The 14,347-nt window shown below is 40.6% G+C and overlaps 1 protein-coding gene across 3 annotated transcripts in view; it reads left to right on the top strand.

The window, feature by feature from the left end:
* The window catches only part of LOC137642230 (uncharacterized), a 74,365-nt gene that overhangs the window by 32,142 nt on the left and 27,876 nt on the right, over positions 1-14,347 (top strand). For all 3 annotated transcript variants that reach the window (XM_068374762.1, XM_068374761.1, XM_068374763.1), the window contains exon 4: positions 11,001-11,063. In XM_068374762.1, coding sequence (XP_068230863.1) covers positions 11,001-11,063 — 63 coding nt within the window. The remainder of the gene's footprint in view (positions 1-11,000; positions 11,064-14,347) is intronic.

The following is a 14,347-nucleotide window of genomic DNA, read 5'->3' as shown; positions in this document are numbered from 1 at the left end:
GCAGACCCTTCTCCATAGTAACTCCCCCTGACGCTCGAAACTGGAAGGATGTCCAGCATACTTTCGTCGTGGGAAAGCTAGATCCTGACGTCGCCGGACGTCAGTTTAATGAAGACCTCCCTAAGCTCAACGATCACCTCCTTCGTCGGGAACAAGATACGAAGGAGAGGCTCGCAGCATCCTTATCTCATCAAGTCCAACTTGAAATTATGGCCTGTGACACCAGAGTACCAGACCACTACATGGTACTCTCCAAATCCCACCTGATGACCGTGATGAAGGACTTGTACCACTTCATAAAGGCTCGGAGAGCCTGTCGTGAATTCGTGTTTGCAGGTGCCACCGTGAAACACGAACCCCGGAGGCTGATTTCCTCCAACATCTGGGGTAAACACCTCTTTCCCTCTGACCTCGTGAAGGAAATCACCGACAGAGCCGCCACGGAGAATAGGAACCTTCTCCACAAGTGGGGCATGTCCAGGAAAAGGAAACCCTCTCAGGACGACGGACCTCAACCTAAGAGGAAATCCCAAAAACAGAAACCCCAGCAACGTCAACAAAGACGTCAGTTTCCGGGACCCGCTACCTCCCAAGTGGTTGCCCAACCACAACAGACCTTTCAATTGGTCCCCCAACCGGTGTTGTCACAGTCACCGGTCTTCACCCCTGCTTTCGAGCAACAGTCAACTACCTTTCGTCCCAAAGGTAGAGGCTCATACAGGGGTGCAAGCAAAGACGCTTCTCGCCGTCCCTCCAGAGGCAGAGGAGGAAAGGGAGCTAGCGGCCGAGGCAGCAAGCCCTCGGGACACCAGAAGCAATGAAGTGCTTCCGGTGGGAGGAAGACTCCGCCAATTCCAGGATCGTTGGACCTTCGATCCCTGGGCACACAGCATCGTCAAGAAGGGTCTAGGCTGGAGTTGGACTCAACCACCCCCAATCTTCCAGCAATTCTTCCAACAATCAACCCCTCTTCTGGAAGAATATGTCCTAGATCTCTTGAACAAGAAGGTGATAAGGAAGGTAAAGTCCACCAGGTTCCAAGGGAGACTGTTTTGTGTCCCCAAGAAAGACTCAGACAAACTCAGAGTCATTCTGGACTTATCCCCCCTCAACAAGTTCATAGCGAACGACAAGTTCAAGATGCTGACTCTTCAACAGATAAGGACCCTTCTACCTCGAGGTTCCTACACGGTCTCCATAGACCTGGCGGATGCCTACTGGCACGTTCCAATGAACCATCACGCTTCCTCCTACCTAGGATTTCGACTCCAAAGGAAGAGCTACGCCTTCCGGGCCATGCCCTTCGGCCTCAACGTGGCCCCTCGGATCTTCACAAAACTGGCGGATGCCATAGTACAACAGCTCCGCCTACGAAACGTCCAGGTGATGGCCTACCTCGACGACTGGCTAGTCTGGGCTCCATCGACCGAAGATTGTGTAAAATCTTGCAACAAAGTCACCCAGTACCTAGAACACCTGGGATTCAAGATCAACGAGAAAAAATCTCGCCTCTCTCCAGCTCAGAAGTTCCAGTGGTTGGGAATCCACTGGAACCTTCAGTCACACCGCCTTTCCATCCCCCAGAAGAAAAGGAAGGAAATAGCAGGGTCTGTCAAGCGACTGCTGAAATCCAAACGCATTTCAAGACGCCAGCAGGAACGAGTTCTAGGCTCTCTACAGTTCGCCTCAGTGACAAACCCAGTGCTTCGCACACAGCTAAAGGATGCCGCGGGAGTCTGGAGACGTTCGGCATCCATCGCTCAAAGAGACCTCAAGAGACGGCTTCCAAACAGACTGCGACTTCTCCTAAAGCCGTGGTCAGAAGCAAAGGCCCTGAAAAGGTCCATTCCTCTCCAACACCCTCCTCCATCACTCAACATCCACACGGACGCTTCGCTGGAGGGTTGGGGAGGTCACTCCCACCAAAAACAGGCTCAAGGCACCTGGTCTCCCCTGTTCAAGACGTTCCACATAAACATCTTGGAGGCCATGGCGGTCCTTCTAACCCTAAAGAAGTTATCCCCGCCGCCCTCGATCCACATCCGTCTAACCCTAGACAACTCGGTGGTAGTTCGTTGTCTCAATCGCCAAGGCTCAAGATCGCCCCAGATAAATCAGGTGCTTCTCCCAATCTTCCGTCTGGCAGAGAAGAAGAAGTGGCACTTGTCTGCAGTTCACCTACAAGGATTCCGCAACGTGACAGCGGATGCTCTATCTCGGACAAACCCGATAGAGTCGGAATGGTCTCTAGACGCAAGATCGTTCTCCTTCATCTCTCACTAAGTCCCAGAACTTCAGATAGATCTCTTTGCAACGAGCGACAACAATCAACTTCCTCGGTATGTGGCCCCGTACGAGGACCCCAAAGCAGAAGCAGTGGATGCCATGTCACTGGATTGGAACAGATGGTCCAAGATCTACCTGTTCCCCCCCACCAACCTTCTGTTGAAAGTCCTCTCCAAACTGAGAACCTTCAAAGGGACAGCGGCCCTAGTGGCTCCCAAGTGGCCTCGGAGCAACTGGTACCCCCTGGTCCTGGAGCTGCAGCCCAAGCTGATCCCTCTCCCGGGCCCAGTTCTCTCTCAACAAGTACAGAAGTCGACTGTCTTTGCTTCATCATCGAAAATCAAGGACCTTCATCTCATGATTTTCTCTCCCTAGCCGCAAAGAAGAGGTTTGGGATCTCGAAGAAAAGTCTGGACTTCCTAGAGGAATACAAGACCGAATCCACAAGACGGCAATATGAATCATCCTGGAGGAAATGGGTCTCCTTCGTCAAGACAAAAAATCCTAAAGAAATCACGATTGATTTCTGCATGTCCTTCTTTATTCACCTTCATGGACAGGGATTAGCAGCCAATACGATATCAACCTGCAAATCGGCCTTGACCAGACCAATTCTATATGCTTTCCAAATTGATCTGTCCAGCGACATCTTCAACAAACTACCGAAAGCATGTGCTCGCCTACGCCCAGCACCCCCACCGAAACCGATCTCCTGGTCACTAGACAAGGTGCTCCATTTCGCCTCCAACTTGGACAATGATTCATGCCCTCTCAAGGATCTGACTCAGAAAGTTATATTTCTCTTTGCTCTCGCTTCAGGAGCTCGAGTCAGCGAAATAGTGGCTTTATCAAGAGAGGATGGACACATCCTGTTTACCGATACAGGTGAAGTTACCCTCTCCCCTGATCCGACGTTTCTCGCCAAAAATGAATTACCCACCAAAAGATGGGGCCCTTGGAGAATATGCCCCCTGAAGGAGGATGCCTCTCTATGTCCAGTAGAGAGCCTCAAGGTCTATCTTCGCAGAACTTCAAACTTTGGTGGAGGCCAACTCTTCAAAGGAGAAACATCGGGCAGCGACCTGTCACTGAAACAATTAAGAGCGAAAATCACCTACTTCATTCGCAGAGCGGATCCTAACAGTACACCCGCTGGTCATGATCCTAGAAAAGTGGCATCATCTCCGAATTTCTTTCAGAGTATGGACTTTGAAAGCCTTAAAAACTTCACGGGTTGGAAGTCCTCGCGAGTTTTCTTTAAACATTATGCAAAACAAGTGCACGAAGTCAAACATTTTGTGGTAGCCGCAGGTAGTGTTATGAAACCTGCACCTAACTCTGCGTAGAACAGTGAGTTACTTGGGACTCTAACTCTTCGGGTGCCTATGTTGACCCTCGAGCGATTCATAGTGATGTCGAAAACACTTATTGCTTTTATAACTGTTCTTATCCCAGGTGAAATGTCATAGTTGTCACACAAGTGCCGCATGCCCTGAGCATGACGTGTTTTTTAATCAAAGACTTGCGTTCCTCGAGAACGAGTGCCTACTAATAAACTTGAAATTCCTTTTCAGATTCAAGAGCAAGTCTTTATTACTATGTACATTATAATTACTGTAAATGAACTTTACTTATTGCTGTAAATTATTTAATTTCTGCATTTGTGAAATAAAATTTCTATTTTATTACCTGTGCGTCTCAATCAGCTCCTACTTACTATGAAATACATGCCTGTCATAGTTTTATTATTCCCCCTTTTCCTTATGGTTATGAAGAAATTAAGATGCTAACTCTTAATTTATATTCACTCTGATTATGTAAGGTTCCAACACGAATACTTACTTTTATTACCCGGGAGATGAACCATCACTCTCAACACACAGTGCCCAACCACCACTGGTCTAATTTTCAGAATGTTCCTATACAAATACCAAACATTCGGCTTCATCTCCAAGTTCTTCAAGTTCTTCTATCAGGATGAATAGCCCTTCAATACCACTTTGACGGCGGCATGGCCCATGGGAACTTCACTGCCAAGGGGGGCAGGATGCTTCTTCCCTATGGTTCTTTATCAAAGATTACTATGCTGTTTTGTCAATGCCTTGGCACTTACTATTAGGGGAAAATCTACCACGATACATTGATTCTCTGGTATTCTTCCATCAGGACGCCATGGCTTGAGCCCAAAAAACGGATTTTGAGCGAAGCGAAAAATCTATTTTTGGGTGAGATAGCCATGGCGTCCTGATGGACCCTACCTGCTACTTCGTCCAGTTTTAGATCCCACCCTGTTCTACTGTATCATGGTGTTTGGCAAGCAACTGGCTTCAGGATGAAGACGGGCGTGACGTCATTTGAGCAATGGCGCCCGTTTGTTTACGTCTCGAGTATCAGTAGTAGCCACGAGTGAGATTGGCTGTGGAGCGGCTCCCAGCTATTCTCAACCCTTACACACCGAAGCATTAACTCTGTTCGGGGTGAAGATAGCTATGTGGCGCGTTCAGACATGCGTCCCCTGTTGATATACGATGTCTTAAAGGGAAACCTTTGGGATACTCGCTCCAGAAGTTAGAATTCTGTGATAACCTGTGGTTAAATTCTCTGGGAATATCTTAGTAGTTTTATACCCAAGGAAGCTACCAAAAAGGAACCTTCCATCAGGACGCCATGGCTATCTCACCCAAAAATAGATTTTTCGCTTCGCTCAAAATCCGTTTTGTATTACATATATAGCTTCCTATATTGTATAAAGTTTATAAAATATCAATTTCAAATAGCACATGGATGGGACGCATGTTTGAAGATTGTTTTTGCAGCGTGATTAGAGGTGAACGGCTATACCATCCCCACCCTGAACAGATTTTGTGTTTTGGGCAGACTATAGGTAAGTAATTTATGGGAAAAAAAGAAGGATGAAGAGTTTTTCTAGTGAAAAGCCTTTAGCTTCACATTTTTATAGTTGCAAACTATTAGATATACTGTACTCTAGAAAGCATGCCAATCACTTCTATTTTGTTAAATAACATAACCTACCCTCTGGATGCAAGGAAGCGCAGAATTTTTTTTTTTTTTTTTTTTTTTTTTTGATGAGTCACTTGATATGTAGCTGGTTATTGTTTATGGACAACTCTAGTAGGCCACTAACTAATTTAAAGTGTGAGTGGGCAAAGTATGTACTGTATCTGGTTCATATATCTATATGTTTTATACTTTTAATATTTTGAATACACTGTGATGAAAGTAAATCTTCCATTCAAAAGTACACTATGTACAATTAATGTCATGTATGTTTAGTGTATCCCTAAGCATTCTACTCACACGGGATGAATACAGAGTACAGTGGAACCTCTACTTAAGATTGCCTTTACATACGATTTTTCCAACATCCAACATAAAATTCGATTGAATTCTCGTCTTGACACCCTACGTCATGCTCTAACATCCGACGTAGACCATACGCGTAGAATTTTCTCGAAGTGTCGGTCATAGTTTCTTGTTTGCGCTGGTAGACAGCAGCACGTCGGAGGGAAGCCAGTGGGCATCGCGTCGGTCAGTTCTCTGTTCTCGTGCACATCGTGTGGTTGTACCCTGTTCTATCCGTTATTAACAGGGCTTATTATCTTCCTTTTTTCACGTTTCATTTTTTATTTTACGTATAATCATGGGTCCTTAGAAGCTTAGTTTCGGTACAGGCATTATTAGTGGTGAGAAAAGGAAGAAGGCAATGCTTTCATTACAATTGAAGCAAGAAATTGTAGAAAAACATGAGCGCGGTGTGCGTGTGATTAGTCTGGCTAAACAATAAGGCCGAAATAAGTCTACAATCTTGACTATCATCAAGCAGAAGGCAGCCATTAAAGCAGTCAAAACATCGAAGGGGATCACCATTATTTCAAAACATCGCAGCCCTACCCTGGAGGAGATGGAACGCCTTTTGTTAATATGGATAAAGGACAGAGAAATTGTTGGCGATACGATCACTGAAACGATCATTTGCGAAAAGGCCAGCGCTATCTATTGTGACTTGAAAGGTGGCGGGCTCTGGGGGTGACACGGGGGAGTGTTCAACCGATCCTACGATGGAGGAATTCAAGGCGTCTCGCTGTTGGTTCAAGAAATTAAAGAGACGGACCGGGATTCATTCAGTTGTTCGGCACGGAGAGGCTTCAAGTTGGACACCAAGGCTGCTAACGATTTTGTTAAGAAGTTTGAAAAGATCGTGGAGGATGAAGGCTATGTAGAGCAGCAAGTTTTCAATTGCGATGAAACCGGTCTGTTTTGGAAAAAAAATGCTTAGTCGAACATAATCACTGCTGAAGAGAAGAAAATGCCTGGACATAAGCCTATGAAGGATCAGTTGACTCTTGCCCTATGTTCCAACGCCAGCGGGGACTGCAAAATCAAGCCGTTATTGGTTTATCATTCCAAAAACTCTAGGGTATTTAAGGCACTTAGTCAATAAGGACATGCTGATTGTTTTCTGGCATGGTAATTCTAAGGCTTGGGTTACTAGGTACTTCTTTGTTGAATGGGTAAACCAAGTTTTCGGCCCTGCTGTCAAGAAGTACCTTCAGGAGAGGAATTTACCAAAGTGCTTGCTTTGCTTGGATAATGCTCCCGCTCACCCCCCAGGACTCGAAGATGATATCATCAACCAGTTCAAGTTTATCAGAGTGCTGTATCTTTCACCGAACACCACCCATATCCTCCAGCCCATGGACCAGCACGTCATCTCTAATTTTAAGAAGCTCTACACCAAACACTTATTTAAGCAGTATGTCATGCAAAGCACCAACTTAACTTGGTGTGAATTTTGGAGGAGCCATTTCAATATCGTGCACTGCTTTAAGATCATAGCTCAGGCTTCGGAGGGAGTATCTTGGCAGACACTGAATTCAGCTTGGAAGAAGCTTTGGCCTGATGCAGTTTCTCCCAGAGATTTTGAAGGTTTTGGCCCCAAACCTGAACCTGTGCTTGCCGTAGAGGAAGACAGAAGAGATTGTATCCCTTGGAAATTCCATGGGTGTGGAGGTCGATGAAGATGACATCACCGAACTCGTCGAGGAGCATCGTGAAGATCTCACCACCGAGGAACTCGAGGAGCTGCGTGCCATGCAGAATGATGAGTTCCAAGCACAGTTGAGCGAGTCGGAGGAGATCGAGGAGGTAGAGCACATCTCAAGTTCGGCTGCAATAAAAGAGATGTTAGCACATCATCAACACGTGGTTGACTTCATTGATAAGTATCACCCACAGAAACTTCAAGTTTTCCGTGTAGTTTCACAATTTGAAGATGTCTGCTTAACCCATTTCAGAAAAATTCTGAAAAGCTGTACCAAGCAAGTTTCTCTCGAAAGTTTCTTTAAAAAATCTACATAGCGGTCTAGTGATCGTGATGAAGAGAAAGAAAGTAAAGCAAAGAAAACTAAGATTGACGTGAGTGAAAGTGATGAAAATTGAAAATAAAAAAAAATAAAATATAGAATATAAAAATTAAATGAAAATAGATAAGCTAAGTTACGTTAAAGTTCATGTAGTGTAAGTTAAAGTAAGTTACGGTACGTTATCACAGTCACCATCTCTACCTCCTCGCTGACCGTCCATCTCCTCCTGCGTAGCAAAGCCTACACCTTCATTGGCCTGTCTCTTAAGGTAAAGTGACAATAAAAACCCCATTTTTTATTTATTATTTCATTATAATTATTCTTTATTACATCTCTATTATATAATGTAATTGTATTATTTCCATGCGTAATTGTGTAATTATGTGTAATAATTTATTAAGAAGTTATCATAGGTTTTTGGGCTGTAGAACGAATTATACAAATTACAGTGTATTCGTATGGGAATATTCGCTCCGACATACGATCGTTTTAACATACGATCTAAGTCCCGGATCGAATTAAGATCATATGTAGAGGTTACACTGTACTTTACAACTGAATTTTTTTTATTATCTTGATTGTTTTGTTCCTTAGATAGGAAAGGGAAAATTGTATTCTAGAAAATATACTAGTAGTATAGGTATAATTATTATTATTATTACTAGCCAAGCTACAACCCTAGTTGGAAAAGCAAGATGCTATAAGCCCAAGGGCTCCAATAGGGAAAAATAGCCCAGGGAGGAAAGGAAATAAGGAAATAAAAAATTATGAGAACAAATTAACAATAAATCATTCTAAAAGCAGTAACAACGTCAAAATAGATGTCATATATAAATTATCAACAACATCAAAAACAGATATGTCATATATAAACTATAAAAAGACTTGTGTCAGCCTGGTTAACATAAAAACATTTGCTCCAACTTTGAACTTTTGAAGTTCTGATTCAACTACCCGATTAGGAAGATCATTCCACAACTTGGTAAAAGCTGGAATAAAACTTCTAGAATACTGTGTAGTATTGAGCCTCCTGATGGAGAAGGCCTGGCTATTAGAATTAACTGCCTGCCTAGTATTACGAACAGGATAGAATTGTCCAGGGGGATCTGAATGTAACGAATGGTCAGAATTATGAAAAATCTTATGCAACATGCATAATGAACTAATTGAACAACAGTAGCATAGATTAATATTTAGATCAGGAATAAGAAATTTAATTGACCATAAGTTTCTGTCCAACCAATTAAGATGAGAATCAGCAGCTGAAGACTAGTCAGGAGAACAATACTCAAAACAAGGTTGAATGAAAGAATTAAAACACTTCTTCAGAATAGATTCAACACCAAAAATCTTAAAAGACTTTCTCAATAAGCCAGTTTTTGTGCAATTGAAGAAGACACAGACCTAATATGTTTCTCAAAAGTAAATTTGCTGTCGAGAATCACACCTAAAATTTTAAGAGTCATACAAATTTAAAGAAACATTATCAATACTGAGATCTGGATGTTGAGGAGCCACTGTCTGTGACCTACTTACAATCATACTTTGAGTTTTGTTAGGATTCAACTTCATACCCCATAATTTGCACCATGCACTAATTTTAGCTAAATCTCTATTAAGGGATTCACCAACCCCAGATCTACATTCAGGGGATGGAATTGATGCAAAGCGAGTAGCATCATCTGCATATGCAGCAAGCTTGTTTTCTAGGCCAAATCACATGTCATGTATATAGTATGAAAAATAATGGGCCAAGAACACTACAGTATTTAAACTCGGTAATTTTAAAAAGTATGATTGCTGCCATTTAGTAAGGAAGGCTAATCACAGAAAGAAGATAAAATTTAAGGGAAAAGAATAAGAAAGAAAAAATGGGAAAAATTAAGTTGAAAAGGAATATTAAGGAAGTGTCAGTATCTATTGCATCAAAAAGGGTTCCATGGAAACCACTGAATGAAGTCATACTAAAGGTAGCAGAAGGATGCAGTGTGTTATTGTATTTGAAAATTATATGGGGGTAGAATCAAGATGTCCAAAGGGCACCTGGAAAGAGGAAGAAAGAATTCCCTCTCTGGCAGAGGTGAACCAGGGAAGAGGGTAGAGAGAAGGTAGGCTAAGAGACTGGTTGCAAATGGAAAGAAGCCTCATAACGGGGTTAATGTTGTTAAGGGAACTCGTGGTGCACTAGGTATTAAATGGTTTATGTAATATCCATTTGGCCCCAACTGCATCAACTTTTTTGTCGTCTACTTTGTTCCCACATTTGTTCTTCCGCTGGTTGTTCAACCTCTTTTAACTATATTCATAGTGCAACAGCTGGGTTTCCTCCAGTTGCTCCTTGGGTCTGAAATGCCTCCCAGGCCCCAGCTTTTGGTCATTTGACCCAAATTCCATAAATCAAATCTAGGAGAAATAAGTGTTTGGAGGAATGAAATCAGAATGTCAACGCAATAGAAGGAAAAGAGAAACTGTTGAGAATAGCAAAATGCTCAAGAAAGTTGCAAAGATATAAAAGAGGTAATACTTCAAGAATGGAAATGGAGAAATTCAAGTTAAAGATAAATTGATATTTGAACATTGGAGGGAATACAATATTTAAAAAATCATTTGAATGGAAGAAATAGGCATCAACTGTACAATATGTTTATGATAGAGGGAACAATAGAGAATACTATAATAGTAACAGCTGAGGTAGTTAAAAGGGCCCCAGGAAGGTGAATTATGAAGAAGCCCTAGGACCACCTTGAATAAAACAAGTAACTTTATAAAAGCAGGAAAACTGGTAAGTAGGTCTTCTAGGAGGACACCACTCCAAAATCAAACAAATTTTCTCTAGTCTTGGGTAGTACCAGAGTCTCTGTACCATGGTCTTAACCTGTCTTAAGGTAGTGTTCGCTTGCATGTGGGTATACTTGGGCACACTATTCAGACTTATTTCTCTTCCTCTTGTTTTTTAAATTTTTATAGTTTATATAGTTATTATACAGGAGATAAGGATGTGCACTGTAGTGGGGTGTAAAATGCAGAGGAATAAAACCACGTGAATATTTTATAAAAATCCTAGAAAACTAGCAGAAAGACCAAGGAAAATGGTTAAATTCAACAATTGTCACTAGTTTTGCACCAGAGATCAATAGAGGAAGTGTTTGTGATGAGGCAACTTCATACAATGTATTGAGCAAGATAGAGGAAATACTTTTGCACTTTTTATTGTTTGGAAATGGCATTTGACAAGAATTTGCCATTGGTGTAGGTATTTATGATGGTCAATAAATTTGATTGAATCATTACAAATGTCTAAATTTTCTTTTTTTTTTTCTTTTGATACAGAAAGTTTTGGAGAAAATATAACAGGAACCACAACATCTGGTGGAAGCTCCTCACAGAATTCAAGTAAGTAGTCTTCCTCATTAAAGTTGTTCATGTTGACTGTCATTTATTTGATGATGGACTTTTTTAAAGTTTCCAAAAAAAAAAAAAAAAATGGTCAAAATGTTCCCTGACAAAACCTCTGAAGGAGCAAGTAGTTTTGTTGTGGCTAAGTATTGCGAATGCTCAGTGATATCCATCAGTTTTTTCCTGCTAATCCCCCTTAGGGTGGTAGTGCCATCAGTGTACCTCATACAGTACACTGTAGGTATTATTCAATGGTCTTTCCAGCATTCCTTGTGTCCATAGCTGCACTTACTTCACATCCTTCTACTGTACCTTCTTTCTTCCATCTTTCTGTCCAACCTTTTCCAACTTTTACCTCATGTAACACTAGGATTTTACTCTACATGCAATTAGGTGCTGAATAACTTCACAGGCTCCAGGTCCAGGCTATATAGCCCAAATCCATGAATCCAATCGCCTGTCAATCCCGTCATTGTTTGTCTGTGTGCACTTATGAACATGTCGTTCCATAGCTTACTGGGGTGAGAGTTGTGTTTAAGATTGTTTCCTCCCTTTAGTTTTACTTTTCCATTATTTTCTCCCTTCAGTTATACTTTTCTGTTATCCTTCCCTTCCATCTTCTTATTTTATTCATATGGATTGTGATTTAGCAGTTATTTAGAATTATTTGTGTGCTTCAGCAAGAGAAGACTGCAGCTGTACCTAGCCTTTCTGTGGGATTTTTTTTTTTTATATTTTCATTTAGCAGTTTCTGCTATTTTGGGGGGTTATCAGCTGCTCCATTACTAATGTTTCTTACTGCTCCATCAAAGGACCAGATTATTTTTCTTGTAAGGTTTTTAGCAACTCTATGTATAAAATATTGAGCAGATCCTTTATAAGGCTACATGATATTTCATTAATTCCTCTTATAAGGAAACAAGTTGCTGTTCTTTTAAGAACATGTGTTCCTCCTTCAAAGAGCCAGTTTACTCTTTAGATTCAAGCCAAAACCAGCTTAGCCTTCCAAGATGCTCCAATTACATTACATTCCAAATAACTACTGTAGTAGTGTATGTCATATGAAAGGGATGTTATTACTTATTTCCAACTATGAAAAACATGGCAATTCTATTCAAGACTTTCTAAGAATTATCAAGTCCATTGAAGTGTCAGGTTCTAGCAAAGACCACAACACCAACTATTAATATCCTTTATGACTCCAGGCCAGCTGAAGTCCATATGATCGTTCCACTTCACTAAAAGGCCTCCAAATGATATTGACCTATGAGTTTTTAATACGCTGTAGTGGTTTGCGGACTGCAGCCAGACATAGCACGCAGACTACCTAGTGTCCGAATGCCGACCACACCCCAACTTTTCACTACACAAAAAATACGGTAGGATACCCAGAGATCTAGGTGAAAGATAAACAGTCAAGAAGAAATGGGCACTGGGCAACACCCTTGATTTTATATGGGACAAGGGGGCCCAGTTAGAATTTTACAACTTCTCTATTATTTTTTTATCTTGAGTTTGCCCAATAAATGGGTAGTATGAATGGGGATTTAATTCTGGGAAAAATCAGCAATATGTATAATAGATAGCTTAAATCTCAGGTAAGATTTTAGAAAGGAAGCAAATAACACATTAAAATATTGATGGCTGAGGAGGGAACATTTTATGAAAGGAAACGCTTACTATGGTATACAAAAATAAGAAAAAATATTTATTTCAAAACGAGAAAATAAAGGCACAGTAATTATAAAAAATTATTTTCCTATGATATGGCATAAGAATCCAACAATAATAACTAGACTAAAAAAATATTAAAAAAAAAAAAAAAAACCACATATTGAGAACTTCCGTATCAATACAAAGCCACCAGGAATTGGTTGATCAGGAAGCCCCAACACCTGAAAGTAAGTTATAAAACGCAAGTGTCTTTTTTCAAAATACAGTCCTATCTGGTTTGTGATGCAAATTTTCTAATTGTTAACATCAAGACAGAACCTGTGCGGTCAAGTTACATAAAGTTTCAGGCTAAGGAGAACCCTGCAACATTGTAGTTCATTATCTAGGTAACTGTTCAACAGGGCCTAGACATTGACTGAACTTTAAGTTGGTCTGTTGCAAATTACTTTTGACACTTTGTGGTCCCGTTTCTGAGGATGCATATCATATACAATAATACCCATTGAAAATCAATTTCAGATATAAGAGGGGATTACAGCGTGATGGGAACACTACTGTCAATGATAAGATTGATCACACAATATAAATAACACATGATAACTGGTATCTAGCCTCTATTTTAATATCACTGAAAGGCCTCTTACTGTCTGTGAAGTATCCTGGGTCAACAAACCCTTTTTTTATTTTGGTGGGGATTTAAGGCAAGAAAAAACCCCACTACTGTGCTCACTTGTACTTGATTTGCTACCGAGTGTAAGGCGTGATGTCAATTACCGGTTAAGCAAAACAGCAAAACATTACATTTTGCCAGAGGGGCTCAAGGCTCTTTAAAATTAAACAATAAAAACTAAAAATTAATCAAGTTTTTCGCTCCAAGTATTATTATATTATATTCCCCTAATTATCCCTCAAGCCCATCTATAAAATGTCTCATAACTGACAACAACGTATCATACAAAAATCTATGTACCGGTAATTACAATTTAGTACATAATTACCTTACAAAAAAACAAAAGATATGAGTAGAAAGGTAGGATGATCAACTAAAGGAAATTTATCATCTATGCCTTTATCCAATTATTCAATATCATACATTTATATTACATCAGTATTGTTACAGGCTTTAGCACTAGGGTACAGGAAATAAATTCAGTGAGAGGATAGGATGACTAATTACATGGCGATGGATATACTTTATATACATAGTCAAACTGGATATCAATTTTTCATCCCAACCACCGAACCTTACAAATAAAATTTACGGGCTCACTTAGACTTAGAATTATTTAGAAAACGACAATCAAATTACATGTATTGTAATCCCAAATCAATTTTATCTAATACAAAACTTGTTGATTTTGGATGACTAAATTTACAAAACTCAGTCACGGCCATAAGGAATACAGTATACAATTATTTATTCAACAATTACACAAACCAAGACTCAATACAGTTTTCCTCCACAGCCTTCAACTACCCCAATGTAGGAATAAAATATGACTAATAGAGATTAATATAAAAAAAAAATTGAAAACAAAAAAATTCTACTTCATTTAATGGGAGATTTATAGTTCTTCTGAGTCTCAAAATTCTATCTTTGGACATAG

This window comes from Palaemon carinicauda, chromosome 6 (assembly GCF_036898095.1).
Source record: "Palaemon carinicauda isolate YSFRI2023 chromosome 6, ASM3689809v2, whole genome shotgun sequence".
In the NCBI taxonomy this organism is placed as follows: Eukaryota; Metazoa; Arthropoda; class Malacostraca; order Decapoda; family Palaemonidae; genus Palaemon; species Palaemon carinicauda.
This window is presented reverse-complemented; position numbering and strand designations above follow the sequence as displayed.